Source organism: Balaenoptera physalus (assembly GCF_965194825.1).
Source record: "Balaenoptera physalus genome assembly, chromosome: 5".
Taxonomy (NCBI): Eukaryota; Metazoa; Chordata; class Mammalia; order Artiodactyla; family Balaenopteridae; genus Balaenoptera; species Balaenoptera physalus.
The window spans coordinates 43,777,363-43,804,379 of NC_138884.1; the positions used below are offsets into that span (position 1 = coordinate 43,777,363).

Consider the following 27,017-nt stretch of genomic DNA (forward strand, 5'->3'; position numbering starts at 1 on the left):
TTTCACAAAGTAAAGTTATCATAAATTATATGTCCTCGGGAAAGGCACAGGTACACTTAAACCAGATGATCAGGGCTTCCCTGGTGGCGCAGTGGTTAAGAATCCGCCTGCATTGGCAGGGGAAACGGGTTTGATCTCTGGTCCGGGAAGATCCCACATGCTGTGGAGCAACTAAGCCCGTGTGCCACAACTACTGAGCCCGCGCACCTAGAGCCCATGCTCCACAACAAGAGAAGCCACTGCAATGAGAAGCCCGCGCACTGCAAGGAAGAGTAGCCCCAGCTGGCCGCAACTAGAGAAAGCCCTCGCGCAGCAACAAAGACCCAATGCAGCCAAAAATAAATAAATAAATAATTAAAAACAAAAACAAAAACAAAAAAAACCAGATGATCAGAAGTGCATTAATTTTACTAACCTGACAATGGGATTAATACATCAAGGTTCAAAAGGTAATAATTTTTAAAAACTGTATGTCAATAATGCTAGGGCTTATAAAACCTTTGGCTTATCTCAAACCACATACGCCAGAATCACAGATAAATTAACAGCTCTAGACTCTAATCACCTAAACTGGTTTGGAGAGACAGACCCTTAACACTGACTGGCCACATGCCAGATGCAAACGTGCTATCTCCCACACAGGCTCCATACCTAAACATGAGGCAAAGATCAAAGATCAAGAAAAAAAATCCACCTGATAAGGATTTATTTCGAATTTTTCTCATCCTTGCACAAATTATTCAATGTTGCTTTATAAGATGCTAAGTCATAATCAGGATAGAGTCATTTTTTGTTCATCAAGATAAATACCTTTTATATACCACATGCAGCGCCTTAAAACATGAACTCCAAAATGATTCAACCATGTGGACATCTTCAAAGATTATGTATTTTAATGATATGAAGTTACAGCAAATAACATAATTACTAATGTTTCTGGAGTAACTAGCTTTTCTCCAAACAAGAACTTAAAAAACCACTTCAAGTGTGATGTCCATCTAGTTCTATAGGATATTCTTATAATAAAGCTACTAGATTTTCTCAAACTAGCTGACCTCAATGGCTTCTTCCATATTAAATTTTAAATAAGTTCTTCATCTGTTCTATACTCTTAACTTATATAGAGTAAAACATAACTTAACTGGCATGATTAAAAATGGATGTTCTCATTGGTCAAATATTTTGATTAAAATTATGAGGCTTACCGAGTTCTAACTTAAAACATAATAAAATACAATTAAGATCAAAACTCAATTGTAAATAATTTAAAATTTTACAGTAATTATTAATGTAAAAGAAAGTCATCATTTTTGCCTCTGGATAATAACAATAAACTAAAATTATCACTATTCTGGTAAAGTGATAAAATACTAAGTTAACAGATCTCCAGGTATTAGAATGTCAGATAAATTCACTCCCATGATAGGATTTTCATTGCTATACCATAAACAACCACTAATCCTAAAGGTTTGATTCAAGGCATTTTTATTCTTTTTTAAGTTTTAACAAGTGTTTTCCAAGCACATCCTCTGCCAAAACCCTTTTAGACACAAAGGACTTACGCTCTACCTCATAAGAGAAACAGAACTCAAGTGGAAAAACAGTAAGCTTTCTGTAGACTTTGCTATGAGAAATATCTGCAACCACCACAGTCAAACCAATGGAAAAGGCTGTTATAAATCAAAGATATAAAACAGTACTGCCATCACTCCAGAGTGCTGTCTCCACACTAATCCAAATACACAAGACTTGTTGGGTGGAGAGAAATCAATAGCAAATTAAGAATCTTTTTTTTTTTTTTTTGGTCACAAATAATACATCCTGGTTTAAAGACTGAGAATATAAAGAGTAAGGGAAAGAGTACATGAGCACTTTTTATCCAGCGATCCCAAACAATCTCAAATGAGTTCTTCTTCCTCATGGCCTCAAGTCTTTTTACTGCTGTTCCATTTTCTGGCTAACGTTCATAGAGCACTTTAATATTTTTAGAAGCTTTAACTAGTATATTTTACAGCATTTCTACGAGGTGTCAAAGCATCATTAGCCTCATTTAATAGCTGTAAAACAGACAGAAAGGTTAATGTCTTACTCAAGGCCATTAGTGAAGTCAATAGTAAGTTCAAGATTTGAGCTTTGAATTCTAATAGGACAACTAGCCAGAGTCCACTGGCCCATGAAGTTTCTAGCAGACAGCCAATCTAAGGGCTCCTTATTATGTTCTGAGTTGTTCAACAATAATTTAAATATGCAGTATTATATACTCACTTAAATAATTTTATGCTAAGATGCCACTGTAAAAATTTGTAAAACTATTCAGTAGATGCTTTGTTCACCTTGAAGATGAGCCTTCCTTCTACTGAACTCCTTTGGTACTTGGGCAACTTCTAAATGTGTGGCTGAGAATGGAGAATGGTCATTCAATCAGGATAACTAAAGGGCAGATCTAGAACATGACTATAACCAAGCTTAAACCATAATCAAGTGTACAGTTATAGTCTCTGTCAGAAAAAATTATTTTTAACATAAGGTGCAAAATGGTCCATGTTATTCAATTTCCATATGGAGACAGGTGAGAGTTCAAAAATACTACAGCCCTCTACCCTCTGGTTGGAATTCTGGCCTCAATAAGCACTGTGGCTGGTACAGTTTGTCACATGCTCAAGTGATTGAGGGTAGAAAAAACAACTACTGAATATCAAATGTTCAGAAATGGGTTATCTGAAGAGCAGTTATTTGTCAGAGTTTTTCTGGATACCACACAGCGTGGAGAGACACTGGATTTGATGGCACTCAATCAATATTCTCGTCACTAGAAATGTGTGTTTGATAGTTCATTAGAGCCCTCTCTTATCCATTTGAAGCAAACCCCCTTCTCTGTGACTCCACACTAACCACACAATCCTCTGATTACTAATTATATCACTTAGATACCTATATCCTAAGAATGATGCACACTGGCTAATGTAAACATATATACAGTCACTAGAAACACCCAATTACATGTAAAGTAATAGGCTGTAAAGGTTCTCAGGACAGAGGCCTTGTCTGTCTTGCTTGGTATTGCATCGCCAACAGCTGGAACACTGTCTGGCACAAAATGGATGCTCCATAAATTTTTAATGAACTATTATTGAAAATTGGAATTTATCAGGATCAATACCGGCAGTGGAAAAACAGGCAAGCTCAATAGCTTAGAAGTATGAAAGGGAAAGAGCAAGCCATGTATAAAAAGCAGTAAAATCGTTATTAATCCTTACGTGAACTAGCCTGGTCTAGCTGCAGACTTTAAAGGCCTTAAATCTTCAAGTTAAGTCCAATTCAGTCCTAAACTAATCCTGACCAAGACTGCAAAGTTTATTAGGAGCCTAATCAATGATTATGGTCTGTCATTAATCCTGCTGCGCTAAATGTGGTGTGCTCCCCCAAAGCACCCCCATGCTTACCAAGCCACAATGTGAACCCTAAACCCCCACAGAACTGAGCATGACCCCAGATTCTGGGTTTGCTGTCCGTTCCCTAACAGACACCACAATCCCAAACTTACTTAGCTCTGGTCATTACAACTGCCTAGCCCTTACCAAGTCTCTTCCAGACAAGCCAGAACACAGGAGCTGTACGCTCGGATCACTGTTCACTCAGGGGAGCTCTTCCTGAATCAAAGACATTGTCATCAGCCTAACAGTAGGCACCACCACAAGACCCTGCTGCCATGCATCCTGAAGCACCTCATTCATACCTGAATTTGTCACTCATCCTTGAACATTTTAATTTGGAATGCATGCCACCCTCAATTTAAAAAATATTTATTGAGTGCTTGCCACCCGCCCTGCCCCAAATTACGCCCGTATTCCTAGCCCCATTTATTTCTGGCTCAAGCCTCAATCCCAACCGGGCTCTTAATGAAGTCCCAGCATGTCTCACCTCTATATAAACCAGTTATCTAATCACAGTGTTCCACAAGGTCTTATATAAGAAAAAACAGAATCATCCCCCTTTTTCAGACAAGAAAATCAGGCTCAGAGAGGTTAAGGAATAAGGACAAGGTCACACGGCATTTAAATAGCAAAGCCAAGATTCAAATTCAGTTTAAGTCTATACTCTATCCATTACGTTTTGTTCCTTGTTCATTTTTTGTAGCATCAGGACCATCATCAGCATAGGCCTGACTACTCAGCAAATATTCCGTCAATGTCTGTTTAACTCATAGGGTGTCTTCAATGTCCATTTTAAAAATAAATAGCCATCAACAGGAATCTCATTTCAATGTTTATTTACACAATGCAGAAATACAGCAAAAGCACCTTTTACCAACCTCCCCGTTTAACCTACTGGCCTGACTAACCAACTCTCCCACGCCCTCTGTACACTCTAACAGGCTTGCACACTTCTACCGCTCCTCTCCAGCTGAGATGCAACTTACCAACTCATGCATGTTAGGTTTGCTCCCAATTTGTTTGGAACACTTGCACTTGTTACTGAAATTATATAACTTGAATAAATATATGTAATCCAATGACATGTGCATGTAAAAACAGAGCTTTTCTAAGAAAACTAACTTGATTGCTTTAGAATGATTTGATCAATGTGTTACCACAAAAAAATTTCTCAATCAAATTAGACGTGTGAGGAATGTCAGAGAAAGTGTATAGTCCGAAGATGACTTTGCATTGAGATTTCTTTTCAAGTGTCTGAGCTCTCGCCGCACTTTAAAAGCACTGGGTAGTTAGAGCTGATGTATCAGTGTGGTGTGGTATGTGCAAGAACAAGCATGTGGCTCTCCAAGCAGCGGGCCATACTTAGTTTTACAACGAAAGACTAGCATACAATTGTACAGTTACATGTTTGGGGTTAAAATAAAATATTTAGGGTATACAAGTACTCTGTTTTAACGGTTTCTCCCCTTCAGCCTTTTTTTGATTAAGTGGTCAACCATATCAACAGGACTCCTACCATGGAAGCCCCTCCTACGATGCCCTCCTTTCAGGAGCCCTCAGGGGTAGAAGGCTCCACAATGACACACTGCTGTCACTTATGGTCCCATCTCAAACAACAAACGTCCTGCCCTACACCACCAAGGAAATGGACACACGACCTTCAATTTTCTACTGTACTGAGGTTGTGTTAAACACTATAATGTGTTTATTACCAATAATTAATTTTAACTATCTCTTGAAAAACTCTTGTTTAAATTCTGTTCCTTTTTTGAACGAAAATGAGTTATCTGTAATGAGGTGGATGGAGCCAGAGTCTGTCATACAGAGTGAAGTAAGTCAGAAAGAGAAAAACAAATGCCGTATGCTAACACACGTATATGGAATCTAAAAAATGGTACTGATGAACCTAGTGGCAGAGTAGGAAAAAGGGGCAGACGTAGAGAATGGACTTGAGGACACAGTGTGGGTAGGGGAAGCTGGGATGAAGTGAGAGAGTAGCACTGGCATATATACACTACCAAATGTAAAACAGATAGCTAGTGGGAAGCTGCTGCATAGCACAGGGAGATCAGCTCAATGCTTTGTGATGACCTAGAGGGGTGGGACAGGGAAGATGGGAGGGAGGCTCAAGAGGGAGGGGATATGGGGATATATGTATACATATAGCTGATTCACTTTGTTGTACAGCAGAAACTAACTCTACACTGTAAAGCAATTATACTCCAACAAAGATATTAAAAAATAAATAATAAATAAACTCTGCTCTTTTTTTAAAGAGATGAGATTTTCTATCTCAAATAATTCCAGTTTATGCAACATAAAAGTTTAAACAGTTCATGAACTGTTTAAAACCCATCTATTCAAGATTATCAGATGCTTCTTCAATTCTGAGATGATAAAAGTTCTAACGTAGACAGAACCTATAGATGAACACTTATAATATTAATTTGGGAATAAGATCATTTACTTACATTGGCACTGTCTATTAATAGCCTTACCTTAGTTTTTCACATTTACATCAGGTGAAAAACTCTTGTCTACTTTTAGCAAGCCAAAACAAATGCCCAAAAGCTGAGAAGTAAAAACATATGTAACAAAACCACAAATTTAGCAATAAAGTAAATGTTTTTAAAAATTCAAGATCCTTTAGGATTCTCCAAAATGTTCATCAACACATCAAATGAAGAATAATAAACCTTCAATAATTTTGGGGATACTGAAAAATTTTTTTTCAGTTATAAATGTACCTTTATTTTTGAATATACAAACTCTCTTTTTCAATAACACTAGTAGTTAATGACAACTTAATAGTTGCTGTGTGATGCTGAACTAATTACTTAACCTTCCCGAGCTTCCTCATCTGCAAAACAGAGTAATACCTATCTAATACGCTGGTGAATATCAACTAAGACATATGTAAAATGCCTAGCACACAGCTGAAGATAAACCCATGTGAAAACCCTTCATATACACACACACAAACACACACACAAAGTCAAGTATTCTTAATGGGGAAGGTGGGAGGAGACAAAGTACATGCATTCTCTGAACATGTATGTGAAACTTCATGCATATATACTTTAGTGCCCTTTACTTGGGAAAGAGCTCAGTTTTTCATTAGCTTCTCAAAGGAGTCCATGACCCCAAAAAAGTTTACCTCCTTTTATAGTAGGCTTTGGCTTTATTTTCTCTGGTCCCATATATATATAAAGTTTATAAAATTTGATTGGATACTTTAAACACAAGTAATTTAAATTATTCAACAGCAACAACAGCAAAAAAATTCAATTAAAAGTGTGGTCATGGTAAAATATGTATTCTCCTTTTATTTCTCTTTAAAAAAAAAAAAAACAAATTCATTTGGCTCAAATTATTCCCCAACCTTACCATAATTAAAAGCAACCATCCAAACTCAAAATCAAAGTTTGAAAACCTAAACAAAACAACAACAGCAATAACAAAAGAAAAAAATAATCAGGAAACCCTAAACAGCCAGAATTAAAACCCTATTACTTATATAATAAAATGACAATTGTCCCTTCTTTAGAGTTAATCTTTCAAACTACTTCATTCCTTCATTTTGACTCAAAGTTAACAACATTCACTTCAAACAGTTATTATATATATTTTAAATCTGTGTAATAAGGAGACTGCGTAGTATCGCAGAAGGGACCCTTAACTAGGAATCAGGGAAACCAGGGTTATGGTCCTGTTCTGTCACCAACTGACTCTAAGACAGCTGGACCTCAGCATTCTATGGCACTATGCTTCTACATAAAAACATGCAGTCCCAAAGTAGAAGACTAAGATACCTGCTCTCCTAAGACTATACTTTATTACTAAAACAGAAATGTACAAAAGGGAGGTTACCTGACAAGAGATTTGATTCTAGGTCTAATGAGAAAATATACCGACAACAATAAACCTTTTAATTACAGAAAGTTCCGTCCCCACTGTCAGCACTCTCACAGCAGATATACTCAGACCAGAGCTTCTAGTTGGGGCCATTTAAAACTTTAGCTTCACATTAATAAGAATAACTGATACCTCCCCAGAACGCTCCTTTCCTTAAGGTGAACAGCACTTAGAAGAAAGATTTAACAAAGTACAGACAGACAAAAATATACAAAATAGAGGAAAGAGCAGTTTAGTGTGTCTTGATAGGTAAGCCCTTACTCCGTATTTCAATAAAAAATACTTGTTATGGGGCTTCCCTGGTGGCACAGTGGTTAAGAATCCACCTGCCAATGCAGGGGACATGGGTTCGAGCCCTGGTCCAGGAAGATCCCACATGCCGCGGAGCAACTAAGCCCATGTGCCACAACTACTGAGCCTGTGCTCTAGAACCCACGAGCCACAACTACTGAGCCCAAGTGCCACAACTACTGAAGCTCGTTTGCCTAAAAGCTCGAGCTCCACAACAAGACAAGCCACCGCAATGAGAAGCCCGCACACCACAATGAAGAGTAGCCCCTGCTTGCCGCAACTAGAGAAAGCCCACGTGCAGCAATGAAGACCCAATGCAGCCAAAAATAAATAAATAAAATAAATTAAAAAAATAATAATAATAGAAAGAATTAAAAAAAAATACTTGTTAGGGAGAAGGTAGCTTATTTTAATCAATTTTATTTCCAAACTGACTTTTGCAAAACAAGTATTTTTCAATGGAGTATAAAATAAGGCTTTATATACCAAGATACCCCTACGGTGAAGAAACATCCCTCTTCCAAAAAACAACAAAAACAATGTGAATGTTAAGCATTTAATGAGTCTGCCAAATACAACTCTTTCAATGTATTCCTGTAAGAGCTAGCAATATACACAAAGGCAAATTAGCAGGGCAAGAGGTTTTCTGAGAGGTGTGATGACTAACACTTCAGGACTGGAACATGACAGTTATTAAAAGAAACATGAGAAGCGTTCTCCCAGTTCCTCACAGGCCAATGTCTCTACTGCAAGAGCTACTACAAACAGCATTCAGAGCTGAATTCACACACTCCAGTCTTGTAGGCCTAAACCACCTTTTGCAGTTTTCCCCCATGTGACACATTATGTGAATCAAAGAAACCAATCAGTAATTCATTTACTGAAGGTCAGATATAGGGTACAATGAGACTCAGGCACTCAAACGAATAAAAAGAAGGAGCAAAAGAAACCCAAGATAAGGGTCTTGTTGAAACCAATGCCCCAGAATCCAGCAAATAGCCCACCTGTACAGAAAAGACCAGAATGAGATGACACGTACCAAACATTTTCCTCCATGTTAAAAAAAGGTTCACATAGCATCTGATTCACACCTTTGTACATGACTTCAGGATCAACCAAGGCTTTTCAAATGCTTTACCTCATGAATGCGACTTCCAAGCAGAGGTTAACTGAGGCCATCTAGGAAGGATCACCAGGAGGCCTTACCACTGCCAGTATTGAAGATTTAATAACAGCATGCTCTAACAAGTTAAAGTGAAAAGATTTCAGTCTCCAAGTTCAAATATTTTGCAGCATATTTCAGCTAATTACAAGGGACAAAAGATTTCCGATTTGCACAAGTAGAATTTAGAGATTATTTCTTAAGAAGTTAGTCCTAGTTCTTTTTGCTGTCCTCAAAATACAGTCTACCTATTGGAAGGAGTATAAATAAATACAAACTTTTAGATGGCAATTTGGCGTATCTATCAGAAATTAAAACATGAATGTACCTTTTGATCCAGCTATTACATGTTGAGGAATCTATCCCATGAAATTTTTGGATGCAAATATAAAAATGTTCATTCACTGCAACATTTTTGTAAAGGTGAAAAATCATATATGCTGATTAATGTACAGGACACCACACAAAAGAATGAGCTGGACTCATATGTATTGACATGTAAAGAACTCCAAGACACTTTGTTCAGTGAAAAAAGCAAAGTTACAGAACAACAGGTATAGTAAAAGTATACTTATGTCAAGAAAATTGTGTGTGTGTGTGTGTGTGTGTGTGTGTGTGTGTGTGTGTGTGTAACTACATAGAAAATGTTCTTAAAGATTAACACCAAACAGATAACAGAGGCTACCCTCTGGGGAAAGAGAGTAAATCACAGAGTGTGGGATTGGTGAGTGCGAAGAGAAGTACAGTTTTAAAGAGGGACTTTCACTTTCTACTCCACATCCACCTGTATTAGTTAAACATTTACATCATATATATAAAACATTTGTTCTTTATAGAAAGTAAGAGAGGTGCAATGCCAAATTTTAGCTAAAATCTAGAATCACTAATAGAGGATGCTGAAATAGTCAAAGAAGTAAAGGCTGTTGGCCATCAAAAACACCCTTTACAGACTTAACCTTCCAGGGAATAAAGGAAAATATGGGTAGCACTGCAGTTATAAATGAACATGACCATGTCTTCATAAAAGAACAAGCATCATTCAGAGAACTAAAGGATTTGTATCTTAGAACTTTGAGAATATAAAAGATACTGAAATCAGGAACATTATTAAAAAGCTATAATCTTTATAATGTCTCTTAGAAATACAGTTTTAACAACAAATTCTATTACTTTGGTACAAAGTGTCTATGTACAGGTATGTCCTTTTGCATTAGAACACTGACATGTGTAAAGAACCAAGTGATATGAGGCGTCACCCTTACCTGTACATTCTCTTCTGTCACCTGAATCTCCGCTGTGTAAACATAGTCAATCAGCATCCTCAGGGTCCAGCCGTCCACCTCCTTGATTCGAACTCTCTTTGCTCGGCTCTCACTCATCTCACCTGAAACACAAGGAGCAAGGCTGATGCTGTAGCAGACACCCAGCGGGAAGACCAAAACCCAGTCAGACGGCCACTCACTGTATTCAGGAGGCAACATGGTCAGCCACTTCAGCAGGCCTACAACATTCCCCTACCTCCCCTAAAAGCTTACCTGAGGAAACCATACAAGGTACTTCCGCTACCCACTTGTACCTGGAAATCACATCATGGCGATGAATATGCCACATGTCCAACTGCATGAACTCTTAATACCTGTAGAATTATAGGTTCAGGACCCAATGCCGTCCATGCCTCTTTTTGGTCCAATGTGTGGACAAAGAATGTCACCTGCCATAGCAGTAAACAAAGGATGTTGCAGCCATCAGCCATTGCAGGCCACCCCAGACTGTGCACCATGAGGGGATTCAGAATGGGAAAAAAAAAATAGGATACTGGCCCTAGATAGTTAAGGTGTGTATCAAAGGAATGATTTCAATGAGCCCAGACGCTTGTTATCTTCCCATACATAGAAAAGTGCTAAATTTATTAACTTGTCTGGTTTTCTTTAATTAACAATAATCTTTTGATGTTCCGACTACCTGGTTCTTTTGCAAAAACTCCTACATATTCTGGCTCCTCCCTGACCTCTTTGGAGCAGTCCCTCAGAGAGATCTGAGAGGCTGCCTCCTGGGCTGAAGTCCTCCGAAAGTCCACTGAGTAAAAACATAATTCGCAGCTTCTAGGGTGTGCATTTTTTTAGTTGACAATGCTTTAGAGCAGTTTCTTTTCCTTTTGAATTTCTATTCAAGACTAGAACACAGCGTTACCCCGTGAGGCTAACTTCCAAGTTCCTGGTACTCACTCACAAGCACACCAGTGCCTGCCCCTGCCCTCTGGGAAGACACACCTCTCAGATAGGAAACAATCAGAACACAAATTACAGAAGATGCCCAGGAAATGCAAGACAAAAGAGGGGTCTTAAAGAGGTGAGTCAATGGCCAAGGCAAATGGCAATGGGCCTTCTAGCCCAAGTTCCGTTCCTATTTGTCATCTGCAGCAACTTCATCCTGAAGTCATTTCCATACCAGCATTTATTACTAAAGCCAGATGCCCTTCTACATCACTGCCTGCTAAGTAAGTGGTACAAGACCTCCCTCTTACTACCCACTGAACTGGTTAAGCATTCAGGGATCATAAATAAGATCCTCTCTTGTATAAAGAAACAGGGAAGCAGAAAAGAGAAGGGATGGCTCCTAAACCCAGGGGACTCATGGAGAGTTAGAAGCAGGTTTGGGCACATATGTGCGGACATAAAATGGCCCAAGAATAGGGAAACATAAGCAATTGAATGGGGAAAGAAAACTCAATTAAAAACAAGACAGCCTAAAAATAATGTTGAGTGTTAGGGAACACCTTAGCAAAAAGGTTTAGTTCTACATTCATCAGGTTTCAAAGATAAAGGAAGTATGAAAAACAATGCCACCATCCCTCACCTGTTAGAAAAACAACACAATGGCCTCAAGATTTCTTGAAAGTTCATTTCTTTTTCAGGTACAGTATACTGTCAGTGACCATAAATTATCAGAAAAAGCTATAGGAATCCATAATTATACAAAATTCCTTTGCAAACATAAACACCGGGAAGAGAGAAATAATAACAGTGATGTATATTTAACTACCTGCTTCCCTGGAGATTCTCTCTGACAAAAGCTCAAAAAAAGCTGTTCTCCTAAGAGCTAAAATATCTGAAAAACTATTATGCTACTTCCCAGGGGGGAAAACATCCACTGGTATTACAAGGGAAGAGAGAAAGTTGATGATATGCTCCTGTTATATGCCTATATAGCAGGAAGACAAGGGATTGGGCTATGTATCCGCTGCCTCAGCATGTTTTTGGCTTTTTTTTCCTTTCATGAAAAAGGGGAAAGCATGTTTTTTTTCCCCCTTAAAGAAAAGGGTAAAAAAAGCAGGGTCGAGGAATTTGGAAACATAATTCTTCATCTACATATAAGGCACCTTCCTCTGTCCTACTCTCTCTGGATCTTGTAGCTAGATGGGATTTGTGTCATCTGAAAGCTCTTTTGTGGTAGTGAGGACACTTTGGTAATTCCCACTTGGACTTTAGCGAAAGGCCACTCTAATTCATCTCTAGGGCCCCTGCGATGTGCAAAGCCCCACAGGGCCCGGGGCCACACAAGCATAAAGCCATGTACTTAGTTCTCAAGGAATTCACTCCTCAGGACTTAGGCATGATTTAGACAAAAACAAGTTTGACTTTAATTTACATGTATGACTGAAAAATTATCAGTTCTCTGCCAAGCAGTTTTTAATATTATAGTTTTTAAGGTATTGCTATAAGATGCACTGTGCTGATTCATACATTCCTTAAGTGTCATTTTTAATATTAATTATTTCTCTCCCAAGAAAACTGTATCTACTTCCAACAAATTCTATCTCTATCACATACTGCTTTAGAAATGCTTTAATCTTTATTTTTCATATTAATTTACAAAAACAAATAGCTTGCCGCAGACTGTTGTTAATAGCTTAAAAATTCCAGTAACTACAAAGAACCAAAACACATACCAAAGAGAGTTGTCAAAGCTACTTAGAGCTAATTCTAGTTGTTAAATATTATCTTACTTCTGTCCTTTGCTGTGTTTATAGAGGAGATTTATTTTTGATAATGAGTTTTGTTTTTCTTTCTTTCTTTTTTTTTTTTTTGGCCATGCCATGTGGCTTGTGGGATCTTGGTTCTCCGACTAGGGACTGAACCCAGGCCCACAGCAGTGAAAACGTCAAGTCATAACCACTGGACCGCCAAGGAATTCCTGATAATGAATTTTAAAAAGATACCCAATGAAACTGTAAAGAGTTTAATCTCATAACATTTTTTTAACTTCCTGTCTTAGGGTTCTTCTCCTGTGTTTGATCATGTATTATACAGCTGAAGCTATACTGTGATATCCACACAGATACCGCCACCCTCACCTCCTCTCCATCCCTCTTGCCGCTGTGCCACCTCTTCCTTCCCCCTCACCTCCAGGATGGACTCCACACATCTGGCCATGGCGCTCCAAAGCCTTCAGCTGCTCCCAGTCCAGGCATGCAGGCCTGTCCACGTCCCACCCCTGCCTCGCTATCCAGCCTCCTCTCTCTCTCTCCCACTTCTAGTCTTAATTTACATAAGGAAGGAACTTTGTGTAGTTTCCCATACACACCCAGCAATTTCCTACCTCGATGCCTCTGTCGAGCTTCATCATCTCTGTCTCCCCATGCCCTCATTCCCCAGGCTAACCCCCACATATTCTTCCAGATTCAGCTGGAACCTCTCCAAGCAGCCTTGCCGGCTGATGACCCAAGGCTGGGTTAGGTTCTCACCCTAGGTTACCTCCTGCAAATCCACTCTGTCATAATAATATCTGGTTCTCCCCACCTGGATTCTCGAGTTTCCTGAGAGCAGGGATGACGTCGTCTTCCTTACCTCTGTATCCCACAATGCCTGACATATGGTAGATACCCAATAAATAATGGCTGTTTGAATGAATGACTAGAAAAGCGAAAAGTAAAACAAGTGCCAATTTTAAATGTAGCACCTTTACTTAACACAATTACTAACACTTAAGTTAGTCTTGAATATGGGTATTCTAGCTCTGAAGGATTTCAGTCAACAAACATCTATTGAACGTCCACTATACAGGCCGAGCTAAGCACTTTCACTAATGAACACTGCACCATCTCTACTGTTTTTGAGAAAAGAAATGAAGTCCCCCCAAATCGTAAAAGCTTATGGACACATGTATGGATAGAAACATTTCCAGCTCAAGGATCTTAATCAGGACTCCTGAAGCCCAGAACAAACTGGTGACTGTATTTACCCATTCTGAAGTTCTAAAAAGTGAATAGGTTTAAGAGGGCAAACCCTAGGATCAATTAAAAACTCATGTGACTCTAATTTCAGTTATTGCTTAGCACATAAATTGAAAAAATAATAAAAATATAATACAGTACACTTTATACTATGTTGAAACCCTAAGAATTGAATGACAAGCTTACAGCCACATTTAATAAATAAATTTTATTCCATTACTCTTCAAGTTATACTTGTCACCTACTCCAATCATTATTGCCCTTTTGCTCATTATTAGTCTCAGGTTACAAAGAAGCTACTGACACAACGGTATCTTCATTCTGGCAAGATGATCCGAATGCCCCTGCCAGGCACTGGGTATGGTGGCGTGGTACATAATTCCCCAATTCTACAACTAATCTAAGGCAAACATGGTAACTACATTACCCTGCCAGTTTGGCTCTAGCTTGAGTAACTTCTGGAACAGGTCTCCCAGTTCCTAAAAGAAAAATAGGAAAGAGACAACCCCTCTCCTTCCTCGAGATGTTGGGTCCACTCTCGTAGGCATCTTGCATCCACGGGGGAAGCAACCATAGGATAAAATTTTTAGTGAGGACAGCCGGGTGGCGAGACAGAAGGAAGAGGATCCCTGATGATCCGATCATAGCTGGTGCCCAGCCTATTTTCCAGTTATGAGAGAATATATTTCCTTGCTACTTAAACCAGCTTAAGGGGAGTTTTCTGTTATATGCAGACTAAAGTTATATGCACTTTATGTGCAATGCCCTATTTAATGTTCTTCACAGCAGTCAGCGATATGAGAAATTACCTTTTCTTTATGTTTCCTCTCTAACCATTCCTCCTCTCCCCAAAGCCTAGGATAACACCTAGCACACAGAAGATGCTCAATGAATACTCCTCCATGAAGGAAAGCACAAATCTTAGACAAATACAACATGCACACAACTTTTAAAATATCTCACATCTTAATCATTCAAATGATAATCTATCTTTTCCTATTCTAATTTACCTTACTAAATCATGTTCAATGTGACAAAAGAAATTATCAAAACGCACCCCCAAAAAAGAAGACTGAAAATAAAAATACAGTATTTCCCACTAGATTTCAGATATTTTAGCCTGTGGCACCACAGAAGCCTCAAATATATTTGTTAAGAAAAACGGCATTTTAAATGCCACATTTGTACACAAACAAGTAATTTTAAAACAAGAACTCAGGACTTCCCTGGAGGTCCATGGTTAAGGGACCATGCTTCCTTTGCAGGGGGCATGGGTTCAATCCCTGGTCGGGTAACTAAGATCCCGCATGCTGCGTGACATGGCCAAAAAAACCCAAACCAAACCAAACCAAACAAAAAAAGGATGATAAAATAAATAAATAAATAAAAACACAAGAACACAATTTGATTTATTCTTTCTCAAGTAACAGTTAAACAACCTGGCCTTGATCTAAATTGGTCCATACTTCACAAAAGAAAAACCTGTGACTACATCACAGAATTACTTTTCACCTCCCTTCTACCCAAATGGAACTACAATGAGTAACAGAATTCTTTTTTAGGTGATATAATTTGAATGAAAAATTCACCTATAGTTTAGGGGAGATGAAAAACAAGGGCCAAAAAAGAATATCTGTAGAGTCCCCATTTCCTAATAGGTGAGTCACAGGGAACAAGAGGAGTACAAGGTAGCCCTGTGCCACTGCAGACACTTCTGCTTACTGCTGATCATTGAGCCACAGTACACAAACATCATGGTGTGTGATGGGGTGGAAGCATGCCAAGGTCTTCTTGTGGGCCTCGACATATTTTTTATGACAGATAATATAAATATAATAGGACTTCAGACCAGGAAAACAGATAAACAATGGGCTCACAGTCTAGCAAATCTTAAATGAATATATGTACACTAAACCACCTAGACCAGATTTTCATGTCTTCTTTAGGTAAAAAATCTAATCTAATCTCTGCCAAACTGCTATTTAGTGGATTCAAAAGAAGAAAATGAACAAAGATTGCCAGAAAGGTAAATAGCATCTATTGCTGAAGAACCATAAAAGTCTAGCCTACTAAGCAAATGAAAAGATGCTCAACATCATTAGTCATTAGGGAAGTGCAAATTAAAACTATAAGAGATGCCATTTCACACCCATTAGAATGACCACAATTGAAAAAAAAAGAAAAAAAGATAGCAACAAGTGTTGGCAAGGATGTAGAGAAATGGGAACAGTCATACATAACATAGGCATATAAAATGATGCAGCCACTTGGGGAAATAGCATAGCAATTTTTAAAAAGTTAAATATAAATTTACCATATGACCCAGGAATTCCACACATAGGTATCTACCACCATGAGACATTTGTCCACACAAAGAACTGCACATGAATGTTCATAGCAGCATTATTCTTTTTTTTAATTTTAATTTTATTTTTGGCTGTGTTGGGTCTTCACTGCTGCACGTGAGCTCTCTCTAGTTGCGGCAAGCAGGGGCTACTTTTTGTTGCAGTGCGCGGGCTTCTCACTACAGTGGCTTCTCTTGTTGCGGAGCATGGGTTCCAGGAACGCAGGCTTCAGTAGCTGTGGTGCGCAGGCTCAGTAGTTGTGGCTTGCAGGCACTAGAGCACAGGCTCAGTAGTTGTGGCGCACGGGCTTAGCTGCTCCACGGCATGTGGGATCTTCCCGGACCAGGGATCAAACACAGGTCCCTTCATTGGCAGGTGGATTCTTAACCACTGTGCCACCAAGTAAGTCCCCAGCCTTATTCTTAATAGCCAAAAATTGGAAACAACGTAAATGTCCATCAGCTTGGTAAATGAATAGTCAAAATGTGCCATTTTCATACAATGGAATCTACTTAGCAATAAAAAGGAACAGACTGATGATACATACTATGACATGGATGAACCTCAAAAATATTATGTGGGAACAAAAATGTTCTAAAGTTGATTTATGGTGATGGAAGTACTACTCAGTAAATTTACTAAAAATCACTGAACACTACAATATAAAATATGCCTCAATAAAGTTGTAAAAAAATGTCACAATTGAGGTACTCAATTCACATTTTATATGTGTCAGAAATTAACATAGAATCCCTATTTTGTATCTACTTTAGCACCTAGCAATCTAAGATTTGACCAAGTACTCTCAGGCAGAAACAGGTTGAACTGCAAGGACCCACCCATCAGTTAACAGAGATACATACTTAGGAATACTTATACAATCAAGACGTCTTCAGGGCCTCATTCCCATCATTAAGCAAAACTCACTTATTCAGAAATTGCATGTTAGCTGAAACATGAAGAGGTGAGAACCATCAGGCAAAAAAAAAAAAAGAGAAAAGAAAAAAGAAAAAAAGAAAGAAAAGAGGGAAGCTGAAATATAGTTCAGATGCTTAAGTAAACAGAGAAGAAAAATAGAGACATAATGCGATCTCCCATCTCCAGCATCCATGTCTCTGGATGTCGAAGGCTCAGGGAGTCTGCAGACTCTAAGTATCATCTTTTGAAGGGAAAGGAAACTAACCCTGATCTTGTAATTTTAAGTTAATCACTACATTTTGTAACTGGAAAATAAAACATTTATCAAAAAAAGTCTAGTGTAAGACATTTTCAATCTTATATTCTTACAATATAAAGACATTTAGGAATTGAGGGTAAAAAATAATAATGATAATCATGATTATTACTGCCAACATTAATTGAACATTTTCTATGTGCCAAATAAAGGGCTAACATACACGATCTCACTTAATCTTTATAAGAATCCTAGGAAGTAAATATTATCATCCCCATTTTCCAGAAGGGGAAACTGAAGCCCAGACTGATGAAGTGATTAATGATCCCAAAGATCCAGTAACTCTGACAAGGAAGTGGCAATAACAGTGTCACCTGAAGGAAGGCCACTTACAGGGACAGCACTTTACTAGTGAATTCCTAAATTAGGCCAATGCAGATCAAATACTCCTTTTGCAAACTAGAGATTCTGTTTAGAAAAGACTCCAGGAGTAATAAATAAGATGTAAACCAAAAGACTGAAGTGAATCCACGACATAAAAATTTGACTAATCCCATTTCAACTTTTCGAATTAGCCTCAGCTAAAGGCACCCTCCCCAAATCACTTGCCCAACTTGGCTCATGGCCCCTCTACTATCTTTCCTAACTTCTTGATTATTTAATTCAGTTCGGAACAGCAAGAATGTAACAGGCTGAAGAGTGAGGTGCCTCCAGACTCCTCTCTACTCCCAAAACACTAAGTCCATTCTCTCCACATTGCTTTCTGCACTTTTCTTCATCTGTGTAAACCTTTACATTCATTATGTTTCAAGAAATGTCAGATCCCCTTCTCTCAAGGCTGCCCATCACAGTCCTCACCATCTGTATTACTCCTTTGCACACACAGATCTTCCATAAACTATTATGTATTTAAAGTGTGCACATCTCATTTCCCCAGTGATATAATACACTACTGGGGCAGGAAGTATGCTAATATTGTTTTGTATTCCTTGAAGTATCCAGCAAAATGTTAGGCCCAGGATATATTTAAGTTTCTAAAGTATGAACAGATTTGTATTTGTGCTTTTTTTCTATAACTGTATATGTATTTACAAGTATTTACTTGTCCTACCAATAATCTAAGATTATAAGCTCATTGTTGGAACAGATAATAACTTCATATCCTTGTACAGTACTGTATGTTTAAATTTTGTTTTTTTAAGAATGAGGTTAAGGGAGGGTGTGGCTAGGTGGCAGAGTAGGAAGACCTGGAGCTCACCAGCTCCTACAGGCACACCAAATTACAACTACTCACAGAGCAACTATAAATGAGAATGACCTGAAGACTAGCAGAGATTTCCCACAACTAAAGACATAGAGGAGGAACCACAATGAGAAGGACAGAAGGGGCAATGACATGACCTAGTCAAGACTCACTCACCCAGGTCAGCAACCCACAAACAAGAGGATAATCACAGTTACAAAGATTCTCCCCAAAGAGCAAGGGTTCTGAGCCCCACCTCAGGCTCCCCAGTCCAGGAATCCTACACCAAGAAGACAAGCCCCTAGAACATCTGGCTTTGAAGGCTGGAAGGGCTTGGCTACATGAGAGCAAGAGGGCTGCAGGAAACAGAGACTTATCTGTTAAGGGTGTGTGCAAAATCTCATACACTCTGAGACCCAGGACAGAGGCAGTAGTTTGAAAGGAGCCTGGGTCAGACCTATTTTCTGATCTCAGAGAGCCTCCCAGAGAGGCAAGAGCTCACCCTGGGGTCACTGATGCTGGTGGCAGCCATTTTTGGGAGCTCGTTCTACCACAAGGACACTGGTGCTAGAAAGTGCCATTTTGGGGTCCACCCTATAGACTATTAGTGCCAGGGGCTTACCTGCCCACCAGTGGGCTGGCAGCAGCTGTGTGCCCCAATCAGACCATGCAGACAGCCGCGTGGGAAGCCTACCCCACCCTCCAGCCTGACCACAGCCACTGTGCAAGGCACAGCCTTGCAGCCAACCAGGCCAGGGGCCAGCCCTGCCTACCAGACCGCCCACAGTACTCTTCCCACCACAACAAAAGGGGTCACACAGCCCACAAAGGGGGTACCCCTAGAGGGGGGTACCCCTAGAGCATACAGCTCTGAACAGGAGGGGAGTGAGCTGCTGGGCCCCACAGGATGTCAACTGCATAAGGCCACCTCTCCAAGATCCAGAAACTTAACCAACCTACCTGATACACAGAAATATGTACAGAAAATTGGGCAAAATGTTAAGAAAGCAAAATATGTTCTAAACAAAGGAACAAGAGAAAACCTCAGAAAAAGAATAAATGAAATGGAGAAAAGCAACCTACTTGATAAAGAATTCTAGGTAATGATCATTAAGATGCTCCACAAACTTGGGAGAAGAACTGAATGAACACAGTGAGAATTTTAACTGATAGGTAGTTAGAAAATACAAAGATGCCCCAAACAGACCCAAAGATAAAATAACTGAAAAAAAAAAAAAAAACTAGAAGTAATGAACAGTATATTAGATGATACAGAGGAGTGGAATAGCAATCTGGAAGACAGACTAGTGGAAATCACCCAAGATGAACAGAAAAAAAAAAATTTGAAAAAATGAGGGTAGTTTAAGAGACCTCGGGGACAACATCAAGCGTACTAACATTCACATTATAGGGGTACCAGAAGAAGAAAGAAAAGGGCAGAGAACTTACTTGAAGAAATAGCAGGTGAAAACTTCCTTAACCTAGGGAAGGAAACAGACATCCAGGTAGAGGAAGTACAGAGTCCCAAACAAGAAGAACTGAAAGAGGTCCACACCACAACACATTATAATTAAAATGGCAAAAATTAAGGATAAAGAGAAAATCTTAAAAGCAGCAAGAGAATGCCCACAGACTATCAACTGACTTTTCAGCAGAAACTTAACAGGCCAGGAGGACGGCCATGATATATTTCAACTGATGAAAGGATAAAATGTACACCACAAATGCTCTACCTGCAAAGCTCTCATTCAGATTTGAAGGACAGAGAAAGAGCTTTGCAGATAAGCAAAAGCTAAAAAAGTTCAGCACCACTAATCCAGCTTTACAAGAAACGTTCAAGGAATCTCTCTAAGTGAAAAAGGAAAGACCACAACTAGAAACATGAAAATTAGGAAAGAAAAATTCTCACTGGTAAAGGCAAACATATAGTAAAAGTTGTAGATCAGTAACTTATAAAGATAGAAGGAAGGTTAAAAGTCAAAAGTAGTAAAATCATCTATATCCACAATAAATAATTAAGGGGTACACAAAAGAAAAAGATGTAAAATATGACATCAAAAACATTAAATATGGGGAGGTGGAAGTAAAAATACAGGGTTGTTACAATGCATTAGAACTGAAGAGATCCTCAACTTAAAATAATCACATATACAGATACACATAGGTTGTTATATATGAACCTTATGGTAATAATAAACCAAAAACCTTTAAAAGATGTACACACACAAAAAAAAAAAAAGAAAAAGAAAGGAATCCAAACATAACACTAAAGAGAGTCATCAAGTCACAAGAGAGGAGAGCAAAAGAAAAAAGGAATAAAAGAGAACCATAAAAACAACCAGAAAACAATTAACAAAATGGCAATAAGTACATACTTATCAATAATTACTTTAAATGTAAATGAACAAACTGCTCTGATAAAAAGACAGAGTGGCTGAATGGATTAAAAAACAAGACCCACCTATATGTTACCTATAGGAGACTCACTTCCGATCTAAAGACACACACAGACTAAAAATGAAGGGATGGAAAAAATATTCCACATAAATGCAAATGAAAAGAAAGCTGGGGTAGCAAATGTACATCAGACAAGACAGACTTTATTTTTTTTTTTATTTCAGTTTACTTTTTTATACAGCAGGTTCTTATTAGTTATCTATTTTATACATATTAGTGTATATATGCCAATCCCAATCTCCCAATTCATCCCACCACCACCACCCCCACCCCCGCTTTCCCCCCTTGGTGTCCATATGTTTGTTCTTTACATCTGTGTCTCTATAGACAAGACAGACTTTAAAACAAAGATGTTATCAAGAGACAAAGAAGGACATTACCATTTAATGATCAAGGGATCAATCCAAGAAGCAGATACAACAACTGTAAATGTATATGCACCCAACATAGGAGCACCTAAATACATTAAGCAAATACAGGTAAACATAAAGGGAGAAACTGACAGTAATACAATAATAGTAGGGGACTTTAACACCCCATTTACATCTATGGACAGATTATCCAAAAAAAAAAATCAATATGGAAACACAGCCTTAAGTGACACATTAGACTAGAGAGATTTCATAAATATTGATATATATAGAACATTTCAACCGAAAGCAGCAGAATACACATACTTTTCAAGTGCACATGGAACATTCTTCAGGACAGATCACATGCCACAAACTAAATCTGAATAAATTTAAGATAACTGAAATCATATCAATGGTATGAGGAGAGAAATCAACTACAAGAAAAAAAATGAAAAAACACAAACACATGGAGTCTAAACAATATGCTACTGAACAACCAATGGGTCACTGAAGAAATCAAAAGGAAATAAAAAAAAAATCTGAAGACACATGAAAAAGAAACACAATCCAAACACAACAACACAACAATCCAAAATCTATGGAACACAGCAAAAGCTGTTTTAAGAGGAAAGTTTACAGCCATACAAGCCTACCTCAGGAAACAAGAAAAATCTCAAGACAATCTAAGCTTACACCTGAAGGAACCAGAAAAAGAAGAATAAACAAAACCTAAAGTTAGAAGAAGGAAAGAAATAATAAATATCAGTGCAGAAATAAATGAAATAAAGACTGAAAAAACAGAAAAGATCGATGAAAGAGCTGGTTCTTTGAAAAGATACACAAAATTAATAAACCTTTAGCCAGACTCATAAGAAAAAGAGAAGGCCCAATAAATAATCCAGAAATGAAAGAGAAATTACAAATGAAACCACAGAAATACATAGGATTGTTAGAGATTACTTCGAACAATTATACATCAACAAAATGGACAATTTACAATAGATATATTCCTAGGAACATATAATCTCCCAAGACTGAATCAGGAAGAAACAGAAAATATGAACAGACCGGTTACCAGTAATGAAATTGAATCAATAATTTAGAAAACTACCAACAAACAAAAGTCCAGGACCAGTAGGTGAATTCTACCAAACATTTAAAGAGTTAACACCTATTCTTCTCAAACTATTCCAAAAATTGAAGACGAAGGAACACTGTGGAACACATTCTATAAGGCCAGCATCACCCTAACAAAAAACAGGCAAAAACACCACAAAAAAGTAGAATTACAGGCCAATATCTCTGATGAACACAGATGCAAACATTCTCAAAATATTAGCAAATTGAATTCAATAATACATCAAAAGAATCATATACCATACCAAGTGGAATTTATCCTAGGGATGCAAGGATGGTTCAATATCTACAAATCAATCAATGTGATACATCACATTAACAAACTGAAGAATAAAAATGATATGATCATATCAATAGATGCAGAAAAAGCTATTGATAAAATCCAACATCCATTTATAATAAAAACTCTCTAGAAAGTGGGCATAGAGGGAACCTACCTCAATATAAAAAAGGTCATATATGACAAGCCCACAGTTAACATCATATTCAATGATGAAAAGCTGAGAGCATTTCCTCTAACATCAGGAACAAAACAAGGATGTCCACTCTCACCATTTTTATTCAACATAGTTTTGGAAGTCCTGGCCACAGCAATCAGAGAAGAAAAATAAATAAAAGGAATCCAAATTGGAAAGGAAGAAGTAAAACTGTCACTGTTTGCAGAGGACATGATACCATATATAGAAAATCCTAATGACGCTACCAAATAAATCAGAATTAATAAATGAATTCAGTAAAGATCCAGGATAAAAATGTAATACAGAAATCTGTTGTGTTTCTATACACTAATAACAAACTATCAGAAAGAGAAATTAAACAATCTCATTAACAATTTCATCAAAAAGAATAAGATACCTAGGAATAAATATAACCAAAGAGGCAAAAAACTTGTACTTTGAAAGCTATAAGACACTGATGAAAGAAACTGAAGACGACACAAACAAATGGAAAGATATACTGTGCTCATGGGTTGGAAGAACTAATATTGTTAAAATGACCATAAACCCTAAGGCAATCTACAGATTCAATGCAACCCCTATCAAAATACCCATGACATTTTTCACAGAACTAGAACAAATAATTCTAAATTCTGTATGGAAACACAAAAGACCCCAAATAGCCAAAGCAATCTTGGGAAAGGAGAACAAAGCTAGAGGTATCATGCTCCCTGATTTCAAATTATACTACAAAGCTACAGTAATCAAAACAGTCTGGTACTGGCACACACAAAAAAGATACATAGATCAATGTAACAGAATAGAGAGTAGAGAAATAAATCCAAACTTATATGGTCAATTAATCTCCAACAAAGGAGGCAGTGGGGAATAGACAGTCTCTTCAATAAACGATGCTGGGAAAAGTGGACAGCTACATGCAAAAGAATCAAACTGGACTACTTTCTAACACCATGCACAAAATAAACTCAAAATGGATTAAAAACTTAAATGTAAGACCTGAAACCATAAAAGTCCTAGAAGAAAACATAGGCAGCATGGTCTTAGCAATATTTTTTGGATCTTTCTCCTCAGGCAAGGGCAAAAAAGCAAAAATTAACAAATGGGACTACATGAAACTAAAAAGCTTTTGCACAGCAAAGGAAACTATCAACAAAGGCAGCCTACCAAATGGAATGAGGTATTTGCAAATGAACTACCCAGTAAGGAGTTTCTATTCAAAACATACAAAGAACTCATACAACTCAACATCAAAAAAAAAAAATTGAAAAATGGGAGGAGTACTTGTATACACAGTTTTCCAGAGAAGACATACAGATGGCCAACAGACATGTGAAAAGATAGTCAGCATCACGAATCACCAGGGAAATGCAAATCAAAACCAGAATGAGATACTACCTCATACCTGTCAGAATGGCTATTTTCAAGAAGGTAACAAATAACAAATATTGGTGAGGATGTAAAGAAAAGGAAACCCTTGTGCACTGTTTGTGGGATTGTAAACTGGTACAACCACTATGGAAAACAGTATGGAGGTTCCTCAAAAAATTAAAAATAGAACTACCATATGATGCAGAAATTCCACTTCTGAACAAAAACAGTAATTGGAAAGATATGTGCACCCCTATGTTCACCACAGCATTATTTACAATAGCCAACAAATGGAAGCAACCTGTGTCCATTGATAGATAAATGGATAAAGAAGATGTGGTGTATATATATATGTATATATATATATATATATATATATATATATATATACACAATGGAATATTAATAGGCTTAAAAAAGAATGAAATCTTGCCATTTGCAACAACATGGATGGACCTAGACGGTATCATGCTAAGTGAAATAAGTCAGAGAGAGAATACAAATATCAAATGATTTCATATGTGAAATAAAAACATAAATAAATAAAATAAAATGAAAACAGACTCAACAGATACAGAGAACAAACGGTTCACAGAGGGGAGTATGGTGGGGGTGGGGTCAGGTGGGAGAATTAGGTGACTAGCTAAGTGATACAAACATCCAGTTATAACGTAAATAAGCCATGGGGATGTAATATACAGCATTAGGACAATAATATTATCGTAACTTTGTATGGGGACAGATGGTTAAAGGACTTATCATGGTGATCACTTCATAAAGCATGCAAATGTCAAACCATTCTATAGTGCTCCTGAAACATAATATTGTACATCAACTGTATTTTTAAAGGCTTCCAGTGTGGCAGGCACAAATTACTTTTTTGCCAGAAATATTAAAATCATTTTATGTACTTTTATAGTTGCCTAAGTGTCCGCTCTATTTTCTTATATTTCTGAATCAAAAGGCATTAAATAAACATCTCTTTGTTCACTATAAACACTGGATGAGGCAAATGTGAAAATCATTTGAAGAAATGTGAAACAGTAAAAGCAATTTACTTTTGTCAAAATAAGAAAGTGCCAAAGGCTGTTATAAATGGCAAGAAGGCAAACTTAGCCAATATATGTAAATATAAATGTAAAGGGGGGAAACTGAGCATAAAATTATATTTGTATGTAACATATACATGTATGTAATGGACACATGTATGTACACAACACCATTACAAGAATGAAAAACAAAGATGAGGAGTAATTTAAAACAAAGCAAGAGCATTTTCTTCTATTACAAGGCTTAACTTCATAACAGTAAAATGTTAATAAGGAAAGAAAATATGGAAAGAAAAGCCCAGATCTGTATACATTTTATAAACATCTGTAACTAAAACATTTCATACCTGTAAACATGGCGTGAAAGTAAGGACTACAGGCGGCCAGCACCACCCTGTGAGCAGAGATTTCCATGTCTTCAGCCACAATCGTGACATCACACAGCAAATTCTGACTGTTTACAAAACAGGGAGAGAATAATTTTAATGATAACAAGAGTAAGTGTATTGAACACCCTACGCAAAAATTTTACAGTAAAAGCCCAATTTTCTGAAGTTAAGACTGACTAAAAATTGCCATCCTTAAAAACAGGATACCCAAACATGAAGCACATAGAAAACAGTCATGAAATACATCAACATGCCTTGACCCTCACTCAGAATCTTGCCTTTGTTTAACAGAGAAATCTTTCCAAACTTGATTACTGATTTCTCAACCTAATAAAAATTACTGGCAGCAAACCATTAATGGGGTGTAAAAGGGGAGGCTGTTTGCATTAAGAACTGCATCAGCAGAAGTGGCAGATGACACTAAGATAAAGACAAAATAAAACACATGGAGAAAACTAAATTGGGTCAAAGTATCAAAACTATACAGACATAGAAAATGTCCTGGGTCATCAAGCAAAGGTAAAATTACATTCAACTACACCTGCTGCTCGAAAGGCATTTGAGCATTTGAAGTTTACCTTAATCAGAACATTTTCCCAATGCAAAATATCTCATTCTTCAAGGTCAGAAAATATTACCACACATAAAATTAAAAAGCATTTTGTTACCTTAAAACAATTATTCAGCACACATAATTATACCTCCAGTTCTAAAATATCCATTTTAATACATTCAAAAGCATGTAGTGGGCTTCCCTGGTGGCGCAGTGGTTGAGAATCTGCCAGCTAATGCAGGGGACACGGGTTCGAGCCCTGATCTGGGAAGATCCCACATGCCACGGAGCAACTAGGCCCGTGAGTCACAACTACTGAGCCTGCGCGTCTGGAGCCTGTGCTCCGCAACAAGAGAGGCCACGATAGTGAGAGGCCTGCGCACCGCGATGAAGAGTGGCCCCCACTTGCCACAACTAGAGAAAGCCCTCGCACAGAAACGAAGACCCAACACAGCC

The 27,017-nt window shown here is 37.8% G+C and overlaps 1 protein-coding gene across 6 annotated transcripts in view; it reads right to left on the bottom strand.

Annotated features, from left to right (window-relative positions):
• The window catches only part of KLHL2 (kelch like family member 2), a 128,105-nt gene that overhangs the window by 74,857 nt on the left and 26,231 nt on the right, over positions 1 to 27,017 (bottom strand). For all 6 annotated transcript variants that reach the window (XR_014264167.1, XR_014264168.1, XM_082463643.1 and 3 more), the window contains 2 exons: positions 25,967 to 26,073; positions 10,065 to 10,186 (listed from right to left, as the gene is read on the bottom strand). Coding sequence is in view for 4 of the 6 variants with exons in the window: in XM_082463643.1 (XP_082319769.1) it covers positions 10,065 to 10,186; positions 25,967 to 26,073 (229 nt within the window). In the remaining 2 variants the exon portion in view is untranslated. The remainder of the gene's footprint in view (positions 1 to 10,064; positions 10,187 to 25,966; positions 26,074 to 27,017) is intronic.